Below are 11,702 nucleotides of genomic sequence, written 5' to 3' on the forward strand. Positions count from 1 at the left end.
ATCTCTTTTCCGCCGTATCTCCAACTTCCATCTTCTTTTTGAGTCAGTTACATAGTTTACGGTCTTATTTTTCTCTCTTGTTGTACGGAACACGCGAGTACCAAATTCAAGATTAGTGATAAAGTACATCCATAAAGCACATAGACTGGTAATGTCCTTGATTCCAATACTGCTTGGACGCGAATTAAAAGTTAATACTTTGCTAGCTGTTCAGCAAGCATCGATATAAACCCCTTTGAAACCCCCTCAAAGGAAGGGAAATAAAAAAGACATGCCAGCAAAGCGCAAGCGCGGCGTTGAAGTCGCCGAAAATGTTACTTCCTCGCCGCCGTCGTCGTTCGAACTGGATCGTATCAGAAACATGGAAGAGTTTGCAGCATTAGGGCAATACCTATTCATGTTCGGTGTTGGAGCTTTGAATCTGCCAGATTTTGGGCGAGAAGTAAGTTAGCAGCTCAATATCTCAACTCACGTTCACTCCCTATATTTTTTTACTTACATGTATAATAGGAACTTGAGGGAGCATTGTTAGCGCCACAATCACCCTTAATTGAGCAGATAAAGTTGACGCTCATCAAGATGGTCACTTCGAATGCACGTCTTTTGATCGAACAATTCGATGACCAGGCTAGGAAGCAATACCTATTGAACGAAGCTAAGGCGAATCCCTTTGAAGGTGATGATATGGCTGCAATATCTTTCAATGATATGGATTTATCTATAAAGGTCTCTTTCCTATGGTCTCACCTAATGGTGATATACTCTGATCTTGGGTGATATTGACTATTGACCCCCCAATAGATCCGTGTATTGCACCAACTCTCCCTTTGGACCTTTAAATATCCGAATGTGCTGCGTGAGAGGATGGGGGTCATCGATATATCTGAAGAACTCCTCTGGGTAAATCCTGATTGATTTGCCATTATTGAGTGGCGCTAACTGTCAATAGAGGATGGAACCTGCCGGTTATGACAGTAAGAATAATGAATACTTTATACTTGACGATAACCGTCTATATCGTCGTGCACCTTGGAAAGAAGGTGCTGTTTCACCCCCCAAAAAGAAGAAATCTCAAACATCACGTGCGGGGCGTAAGCGCAAGCGCATACCAAATAATTCTAGTATTGATTCCGGTGAGGCCCTGGCAAAAGTCAATGAGACTAGGGAGTGGGCATGTGTTTGTATATCTTTGGGCGATTGGGAAAAGTTTGTGTCGGGCTTAAAAGGCTCGAAAGATGCCGACGAGAAAGCTCTTTATGAATACCTTAATGGGGAGGTGTTGCCGGAAATACATCGGAGCGAGGAGGTGATTACTTGAAATGAATCCACATATCCCTTGTATCGTGCTGATAAATGACCTGGTTATAGCTTAAGCAAAAGAAACTGCTTGATATCGAGAAAGAACGGCAGAAGCAAGAAGCGGTAGCCAACAGAAAACGATCCTCTCGTATCGACGAAAAAATGATCCGTAAAAAGGAAGAAGAGTTAAAGGCTGCCGAAGAACGCAGGCAAGAGGAACTACTGAAGAAGAGCCAGGCTGAAGAGCGGAAACGAGAGAAGGTATATTGCCAACGAATTTTATCACGTGAAATCCACAAATATAAATACATATTTACACACGTTACAGGATCGAGAAGTCCGTTTGGTTGCATATGAGCGACAAATTATTCGACAAAATAAAGCACGGGGAAAAAAGCTACAGACTCAAGACGTTGGATGCAGCAGGGTTACGTCTGGTGACGAGAGCAGTGTCAATAGTCGCAGGGCCTCAACGAGAGTACAAACAAGGAGATCACGACGGTCACCCTCAGTCGAAGAAAAAGAAGGTGACTGGGTGTTTGATTGCCGTTGTGGCGTCCATGGTAGATTTGCACTTTCTATCCGTTTAGAGTTTTTGTTTTTGTCTTATTCTTTGGGTTCAACACTAACAGGTTTTTTTCAGGGAAAAAACATGTAAGATCCGGGTCCAAAGTCTGAAACCATGATTGGCAAATGGAACTGATTTTCAAGTTTTGTAGGCGGGCGGGTCCACAATCATTGCATGCGACAAATGTGCTGTCTGGCAACACCTTGCCTGTCAGAATCTTCCACCCTCATTTATAGAAGGCGACTTTACCTGCGAAAGATGTATGCGGCGTGAAATGGACAACAAAAAACGTGTTACGATAAAACTCCACATCGGTAGCTCAACCAAGAGTTCTCCAATGGATTTGCCCGAAGGTCATGAGAATACGCGGCCAATCTTTCTTGAGTCATCTAGCCAACCGGCAAGTCTCCCGCGGGCATCTAAACCCGGGATTCAAGAAGGATCTAAACTTGAGACATTCCTAGTTTCCGGACACAGTGGCGTTCAAGAACGTCATGTGGAGGCAGATACTCTGGGTCATTTAAAGCCTACTATGAATCACACTGTATCCGCATTAAGCAAACTCAAGCCTGATAATGGGACAGGTGGTGACAGTGTTGCCAGTGTCCGAGAAGAGTCGGCACAAGCCTCAGCTGATTTTCTCTTGCTCATGGCTGACCCAGAACATGGCATATCCGATTTACAAAAAACGGGAAATCTTGGTTTTGCCAACGGTGTGCAAAACTCCCGTATTCTCGCATCCCAGGAGGAGAGCTATCAATTCCACCAGGAGCCTTCGAAACCGTTGAATGGTAACTCCGGTGCCGCACCAAGCGGCTTCGTAACAAGTCTATCGTCGCCGTCAACTTGCATCCCGTTTATGGACAGCCAGAATAATAATACGAGTGATTCCTCCGGAAAGAGCGATGCGCATCCTTATCATGAGAACTCCAATTCTCGAAACATCTTTACCGGTCCGGTGAGTCCCGCAAATTTTTAAACACCAGCCGTTTCTGTTGGACTACGACGACTCGTCGCTTTACTTCATCTTTTCTCGAATTTATATGCATATACTTAAAGTAGAGTAAAGGCTCTAGGAGGTATATCTTAATTTCAGTGTGTGTGTGGGAAGGGGGGTGGGGGATTAATATGATCACCATGCTATCTCTCCTAGAGCCTGTGTATGGTACTAGAAAGTCTACAGGTCACTAAGCCTTAAATCACATAATCATAGAAGCCAGGAACATGTATAACCCTTCAACTGGTGGTTCATATCAAATCCTGGACTTAGAATACGATATACTTGAAACCAAATAGTATTGGTTCAATACGGCAATCTTGTGATATTTGAGCCATCATATGACCTCGTTTTGTTCGAATCAACCTATGTATGGACTACATGTAGTTGCTCATCATCCAGCCTTAATAACTTAAATGTAGGAATTTTTTACTACCACTACCATACAGAAGTCCTAAGTAAATTTATGTTCAAGCGACATATAATCGATACTGCCTAAATTATTAATTTAAGACCCAACATCGGATTGGACCGCGCCCGTGAACCCTGCCACGATATTTGCGGGAACGGCATGTTTTATAGTTTGAGATCATTGTGGCTTTGGGGAGAAGGTTTGTATGGAGCCTTGGCAGCGTAGGCAATTCAGCTTTGTTTGCATATTAGGTCTGATAGGCTTCAATTGTTACTACAGATTAACTACATGTATTAAGGTTATGTAGGACAAACTTCACTAGGCACGCTTGTTACTGTTGTACTCCAGAAGTTCTTAACAAGTTCAGTGTGGATGAAATTAAATCTGAATATATGGAAAAATAGATTTTGGGGGGGGGGGGGGGGGGCCACAGAAGGTGACTTTACAGCAAAAGGTTCACGGAATATGGGTTAGGTTTATTACCGAGTAAAAGTTGCCTACTAGACGCCTTCACTGGGGTATGGTGCTCACGGGGTATGGTGCAACAACTAAGAACGACAAAAATGGGCACAAAAAATGGGCACAAAAATTACGAGGAATATCAGCAAATAAAGCTTATAGATACAATTCCCTGTGCAAAAATAAGGACTTCTATTGATTTTTCTCGAATTCTCCATGCTCATTTTTGATGTTCTTGAACGTTGCACCATACCCCCGTGAGAACCATACCCCCGTGAAGGCGTCTACTGAGCAACTTCGTTTTAATCTTTACAGACGAGGATATGAATGGTATGTAGCCATTAGCTACATGTAGTGGCAAATGCGTCGTTGATACCTAGGGTTCTATCTTATGGATAAAACATTTACTCCTATGCCCTTCGGAAAATCATAACTAGAGTACATGTTTCTATAGTTCGACGCTAGTCAGCTGCGGAGGCTGAAGTCAGAATGAACAAAGGTGCCGTCTACAATGTAGCACATCAGACCGAATACGCAAAACGCATGCATGGCGTATTATATAAGCTGCAAAGGAAATACATGTAAATATATGTACGTACTTAGCACATGTAGCACGTATGCATTTGAGACGATATGAAGCAAGTCCGGGGAGTCATTCAGTGCCATTGCGCGCGGCCGGGTATTGATAGAATCGCTTTATGTTTGCGTATATCTCGTACAAGAAATGGTACCGTGAATGTATCAATCTGCGGTTAGGACGGAAGCGGTTGCCAAGATTTGAAACGGTCACCGGTCGGGCGTGCCTAGCCTACATATGGTTTTTGCCAAGACATAGTTGCTAGCGAGTGATCACGTATGATTGAAAATGAGACCAGGGGGCATCGGTCAACATAGTGCCCGAACAAAAAATGTTGATCATAGATTATTACACCATCTATGTGCCATTTTTAACCTTACTGCAGAAATAGAGGCGTGAGGTACCCGCAGAGACTATGCCAGGAAATTGTAGGTATCAGCGCACAGATTATTTAAACGATTTTTGCTGGAGAAGGAAAGCTAGTTTCCTGATTGTGAGAAAACAGATTTGCAAATACGCTAAGTCCTGAGTTTTGACTCTTATATTAATAAAACAGCAAGGGTAGATATGTACATGTATACATGTCTTATTCAGTAGCCGTGGTGCTCTGCTTGCGCATGTTATAATACTGGGGGTGTATTTTGATGTAATTCCCTTTTTGATTAATTAGATACATATGTAGATATATGTACCTACCGCAGTACTCCAGAGTGTACTAGATGAGTTGAACATGTAGATGTCTTGTCCCGGCCGCTTTTCCATAACTGGCGTATGCAACTGCCAATGATTTCACACCGTAGCCGAAAACTACACAGGCTATAAGCGGGAAACCTTCGGTGCACGCACCTGAAAGCCTCATAGATATACTCCTGTTCCCAGAGGTCTGGATGCATGCGCCGTGCACATGCAAGAAACCGGTACATCATGGCGTGCACCTGCCTTCTCCAGAAACCCCCAAGAATCTTCCATGCGCGAGCCAGTGTGTCAGGTATTTCTTGTGTTCTGTATTGCTTGTTCGCACATTACCCTGCAGAAGCGGTAACGGTACCATGGTTTGCTTCCCCCACTACTGCAAAGCAGTCCATCGCTGTATGCTTCTGTGCGAGATATGCATGCAATCTCCCTCAAGTGGAGTAGCAGAACGTATGATCGTCGCTGATTGTGCCGAACGGGCACTCGCTAGTCTATATCAATGCTTTCTTGCAATTTCCGTGCTAACTTAGTGTTTTACGAGAAATCCGTGTCCGATAGCACATCGAATTGAATCCAGTTTGCTGGGTCGGGAACCAGGCTCTCGGGGCAATATGTACCAAAACAAAACGATCCCCAGGTCTCAAGCTTCATTTTAGCGATGTGATGCCGGATTAGAAAACCCACATACGTTAATAGTTACCCGTCTAAATATGCTAGTATTAAACTAACTATTCAGCCGAAAAGTATACATGTAACTTACGATGTAGATGGCCGCATAAAATATTTTTAAAAGCTTCCTAACATCAAGTGGCAATCACACGACCTTTCTCAGCTTTCTCAAGTACCTTTTACCAAGCACACCTTCACTAACGACACATGCCCTCTCGTTCTCTTGATGGACTAGTCTTCTACATAGTTAGATTCTGGGTACATGTAGCCCTGCTTGCCGTTACTGTGGAAGAACAAAGAACTTCGTCAACTGCTAGAACTTCGCAGACTGCCTAGGCCTTCTCTCATCAGAGATTCCTATCTCCGAACCCTCAAAGGCTTCTTACTAGTAACGAACAAAGGGTATCCGAAGTATCACATCTCGAAGGTTGTGCACGCATGTTTGTTCGCATTCCCTGTTGGCCTGCGTAATTCAAGCGTCTAGCCAGTACCATCGCAACTTTCCGCTGACTGGCAATTATTAGGATTATATCGTACCTCAACGAACATTTTTGATATACGAGGGTTCGTTTACTTTAACTCTCTCTCCATCTTATTATGCAAAGATAGACAACACATATAGTTGTACCTTCGATCGTCGTTTGGTCTACAAAACTAAATTTTGGATTATCTAGACTTAGAGATAATTGTAATTCGGACGGATAATATCCTTCTGGGGAGTCTAGATCACTGTTTTGAACAGAATTAAGGTCTTCGTAGACAAGCTGGAACTATCATCGCCAGGGAATCAGGAACTTCGTCAAACGCTATCCTTGGACGCCCTTGAACTGCACCGCATATCTCAACAGCGTCTCTCGTGACAAAGAGGCATATGTCACGTTAGCGTAGTTTACTAGTTCCGTAACTCAATAACCAAACTCCGTTCCCTTGCAGTAGCCTGCCGCTCTAGGGCTGCCCTTTTATATTGCTGTCCATCCCAGGTCGGGCACCGTTCTTCACCAACAGCCCTGTGCCGAACGATCCATGCGTACGCTCCGAAAATAAGTCAATGTCAGCTTGATCACGGAATACGTTACGACTACCAAATTTATTAGCAAAACAGATAGATTGATGATACTCAGCAGGGATACCCTGACAGCGCTCATGAAGGTCACAGCAAAACATCTATCACCAACATCTTCATCAAACGTTAAATTAGAGCTGCCTTTTAACACCAATCACCTCGCCGACGCACCAACGAAGGAATCACACCATTCTTATCCCAGACAGCTACAATCAGAGAAAACCTATCTATCCTCTGAAAGGCAACCGTACTTCCGGTCCCCCAGTACGGTTCTAGAGGGGACATTCAACGAAGAAAATAGTTTCCTTCAAGATAAGGCACAATATAGCATTGGAGAATACGAAGAACAAGAGGGAGGTAAATATCAATCCAACGTGTGTAAATTCTTCTCATGTTTCTTCGGTCTTCATAGTCACTGAAAATAAACCTTCTGTCTTTTTTTTTTTTTTTTAGGAAAACATGACATCGAGTGCAATGGTAGGTCTACCATCCCGGATAGACACCCAACTCAATATGGATTTATTGGTCAGTATTACCACACCTCAGACAGCTAGTATGAGTGATCTGACATCAAATGATATAGAATGATGATTATGGTTTAGTAAATAGTGGATATCATGACTTAACTGTGAGTCAAATAATCAACTTGGGATGTATTCAACTTCCTAATATAAACCTGCAAATAGGATGGCTACTTTCGAGATCAATTCTCTCCAACAGGCGGAGAAGTGAGTTTCCACGATGATAAGAAGTATGGGCAACTGGCTAACTGATTTAAAGTATATTAATCCCCAAAATCCAGATCAAATAGTATCGCCGGTGATACATACTCCCCAGACACGGACTCGTAGTATGGGAATCGACATTAGTAGAGTAACCAACCATAAATCTTCGATCACCACTAAAAGCGGTTTAAATGGCGAGCCCATGAAGGTTGCCAGGGTCTGCAGAGTTGCGAGAAAGCGCAAAGGCACCGGAGAAAAAGCAGATAAACCGAAATTACCCAAATTGACAAAGTCTTTGAGTGAACTCACCAGGGACTATCATGACCTGCCAATAAGAAACATGGAATGCTGGGTTCATCGAAGTGCAGAGGTCCGCAGGCAAGAAGTTGAAAAACGTGGAGGATATGTCACACGGCCTATGAACAGTTTTATGCTATATCGCTCTGCATTTGCAGAGCGTACGAAGTTGTGGTGTCTTCAGAATAACCATCAAGTCGTCTCATCCGTTAGTGGTGAGAGTTGGCCCCTTGAGCCCGCAGCAATTAGAGATAAATATAACGAATTGGCAAAGATCGAACGGAGTAATCACCAAGCGGCACACCCTGGGTACAAGTTCTCCCCCAGCAAAGCTCAGAATTCGAAGAAAAGAAAAGACTCCAAAAGTGTTGACGATATTGGAGCAAGTGATAATGAGCCTTATGCCGAGGAAGATGATTATGCAACAACGGTAGGGGGTTCTCGGGCACGGAAAAACCCACGGGGTGGAAAGAAGAATCAGAAGGTTTTAGGTCAAGCTCAAAGTGTGGGAAATCCCATCAATGGCTATATGGGCTTATGTTACGACCACATGGAAGGCGGGGCCCAGAGATCTTCCTTCACTCACAACAATCCAGGAAAGACGCCTCCAATGTGCATGGGCAGCACAGACATGAGCGGGCAATATTATCAAACCACAGTACGCGCCAACTCCACAACCCCGATTTCTCACCCAATGCACCCAGCAATAATTGAAGATGTGACGATTCGGAAGACTCAAGCCCCAATGGGTGTAATGAATCAGAATAGGCTTTATCAAATGGACTCAGTTGATGGATATAGCTTGCAGTCTGTTTTCCAAAATCTCCATGATAATTCGAAAGTTGACCCTGCTTTACTCGGGGATGAGTCAGTTCGTGTCAGCCCATACAACAACTGCCGATTGCAAAACATTGGTGAGGATGATATGTTGTCTAGCGAATTTATCGATGAAGGTAATTACGAGCCTAGTCAATTCGATATTGACCGTCTATTCGCAGCTGCAACCGGCAGTCAAATACCCGATATGCATTTCCCAGATGGTGGAGTTCCCTCAGAACCCATCAACCACCTTGATGGGAGTGGCATTAATCCAAGATTTGATGTCAGGAAATTACCTGGATATGACCAAAGCATGCAAGGCTTCTTGGATAATCAGGAACCGTGGAGCGTAACTGGAGAAATTGGCCACGATGAAGACCAATTCCGTTACGATGAGTGGTTGCAATAAACTTGGACTTTTGAATACAAGATTGCAGATGTGTTTTGACCGAAGACCTCGTTCAATACCAATCACAGTAAGCTCGGAGAATAGGGGCTCGTTGGGTAGGATAGCTTTAAACCAAAGAATTGAGGATTACATGTCCTATGCAAGCACGGATGACTGTTCCTTTCTTCCTAAATAATGTGTCTCTTGGAAAGTTTTTCGGTTCTCATTTTATTTTATTTCCTTTATTTCCTTTCATTTTTCCTTTCTTTATTTTTCTGCTATCTATCTCTGTCAGTTTCATTTTTTATGGCTACATGTAGGTCTGAATACTTACTTCTCTGGCCGCTGGGTCATTTAACACTCTTCGTCAGCATATGCATCCATTATTCGTTTATTGTTCAACTTTTCTCCTTTTTTCAAGTTCATATCTTCTGGTGGTTGAGTGCTGATTGTCCTTCCTATTTCGATTTCTGTCCATAGATGGGCCTTTCTTCCATTTATTTGCATTTCATCCTTTTTTATATATTCAGGTGGTTCATGATACTCCGTCAATGATCAATCCGAATAATGCCTTTCAACCGAGAACTTACAGTGTATGAGAAAGGCCGCATGTGGGAATCAACCCTTATGATGGAAGCTCCCGAAATGGTCGAGCGAACCTGCACTTTAAATTCTTTTACGGTTGTAAAAGAAATAAAGAGTGGTGGTCGTGCTCAGTCAGGAACTACATCCTTTACTAACTAGGAAAATCCAGTTGTTGATCCCGGACCAACAGTTCGTTACTTTATTATTATATTAGACTAGGTATTATGTTTATGTGCAAATGTTCCTTGGCAACGTGTGCCACTTCTCTCGGGCAATCCTGCAGAGAGAGTGTTGTATGCGAGTTAATGTACGCCACTCACCAAGACCGCTGCACGCGTCTTTCTACCTTGCAAACCACCCCTCACATCCATACTACTGTATACTTCTACTAATACTTCCCTATTACTATTACCAACACACGAGCGTGATAATACAATGTACGGGGACCTTGGCCTGAAGTTGGTACGTTAGTTTATCAATTCCCATTAAAAAGGCCCTACCCTGAAAGTAGCCCACAATAGGTTCAACATGCCAAGCGGACACAGTCACTTGTTCACCTTCCCCCGTTTCAAGCAGAGATGGTTCGGGCCGTGACTCGTGAAGTGCGAGACCTCGATCGGGATGTCACCGAGATGCTAGAGCCGTTCGATGGACATTTTAACCCTTCAGAGGACCCAGCCACAGCATGTTCTCTCTTGGTTCGACACTTATGTATGCGCAGAAACAAGCGTTGTCTTCTGGCGTACCATCGGGTCAGATCAGACAAGATTGAGGAGATGTGTTGGAATGGGAGTGATTTGCTGGAGCAAATACAACAAGGCACAGGCAAAAGATCGGACGAGGAAGGTGGGGGATTAGGTGGTGCGAGTGGAGGAGGAGGAAATACCTCTGGGGTTTTGGGTGCTGCTGATGGAGTAAACACAAGCTCCCTAAGTCCTGAGGAGGCAGAATACGCAAGGCAATATAGTGACTTATTGGCAGCATATAAAGGACAGTGGACAGACATTGATTTGACAGGATCGTTGGAACCACCGAGAGATTTATTCATCGATGTTCGAGTATTGAAGGATGCCGGTGAGATTCAGACAGAATATGGGTAAGGATTCGCAAGCTTGATTTGAACGCCAATGCTAACCAGTTTTAGCGCCATCACTCTCACCAAGAACAGTCAGTTTTTTGTACGACAAGGGGATGTAGAAAGGTTGATAACGCAAGGATTTCTGCAGAAACTTAACTAGAATAGGATTTCACGTCTAGATCTCCAGTATGTTAATCATTCAGGTTTTATTGAACAAAAGTGAAGTACGCAGGCTCTTTCAACAAATGGGCGTTTTTAATGGCTGGTGTGTCTGATATTGCGAGATTGAGGGCATTAACAAAACATGGGGGGGTGAGCAACCTGCCACTTACCACATCTTACTGATACTACATGTACATGTATCAATTTTTTCCGTTATTACATTTAAGACTATGGCCCGGCCATAGGCCTGTTGGAGTCATACGGAGTTTATAGTTAGAAATTGACTGCTGCAGGCATTCAATAATATGAAGAAACATCAATTTAAAAGAGAAATTTTATGATTTACTCACCCGCTCCTAGCAACCTATTTCCAGCTAATCATGAAGAAATACTTCTCAAAAACATTAAAGATCACTACACGTATCTAGACGTTTAAATGCGTGCGTCTCGAGCTCACAGCACAAAGTTGCACAACTGCCGTTTTATTCAAACTTATGAAGTGCATATATATTGGTAAGTACACGTACTTATATTCACTTGATACTCTATTAAGAAGATGAGAGTACTGTATCTGATCGAAAGCGTCGCACAGCCGACGTACTATGTACATACATCATATACGTACCCTTGAAATTCACTTTTTAGTTGATTTTGCACGAACATATGCAGAACCAGCTATGTGTTGTGGTAATCTAATTGGCTCCGAGTTCCCCCATCTACCAACCAGATATTCCGAATTTGAACTGGGAAATTCTACTGCAACATGGTCCTAGGAGAGGAAGACCGCCTGGGGGGAAGTTAATGTACTCTAGATGTATAAGTACGTATACCTACATGTTTACATCTGTGCCGGTAGTGTCGTTCCCAGACTTTTGTGGTCACTCCAGTGTCGTTCCTCATTGTGGGGTAAA

General features: G+C 43.4%; 3 protein-coding genes across 3 annotated transcripts; all 3 read left to right on the forward strand.

Moving 5' to 3' along the window:
* Positions 1-271: 271 nt before the first annotated feature.
* On the forward strand, positions 272-2,846 carry H6S33_007355 (uncharacterized protein; the record flags this gene model as incomplete). Its single annotated transcript, XM_044838696.1, has 8 exons — positions 272-442; positions 511-726; positions 802-900; positions 950-1,306; positions 1,369-1,560; positions 1,628-1,862; positions 1,943-1,953; positions 2,019-2,846. The coding sequence occupies 8 exons, from the start codon at positions 272-274 to the stop codon at positions 2,844-2,846; spliced, it is 2,109 nt and encodes a 702-aa protein (XP_044688891.1).
* Positions 2,847-7,250: 4,404 nt separating this feature from the next.
* On the forward strand, positions 7,251-8,987 carry H6S33_007356 (uncharacterized protein; the record flags this gene model as incomplete). Its single annotated transcript, XM_044838697.1, has 4 exons — positions 7,251-7,262; positions 7,321-7,365; positions 7,424-7,465; positions 7,518-8,987. 4 exons carry the CDS (start codon positions 7,251-7,253, stop codon positions 8,985-8,987), a joined length of 1,569 nt encoding a protein of 522 aa, XP_044688892.1.
* Positions 8,988-10,129: 1,142 nt separating this feature from the next.
* Positions 10,130-10,789, forward strand: H6S33_007357 (uncharacterized protein; the record flags this gene model as incomplete). The annotated part of the gene is made up of 2 exons (XM_044838698.1): positions 10,130-10,647; positions 10,696-10,789. 2 exons carry the CDS (start codon positions 10,130-10,132, stop codon positions 10,787-10,789), a joined length of 612 nt encoding a protein of 203 aa, XP_044688893.1.
* Between the last annotated feature and the right edge of the window lie 913 nt (positions 10,790-11,702).

The sequence above is a fragment of the Morchella sextelata genome, assembly GCF_020137385.1.
Source record: "Morchella sextelata strain SCLS chromosome Unknown scls_23, whole genome shotgun sequence".
In the NCBI taxonomy this organism is placed as follows: Eukaryota; Fungi; Ascomycota; class Pezizomycetes; order Pezizales; family Morchellaceae; genus Morchella; species Morchella sextelata.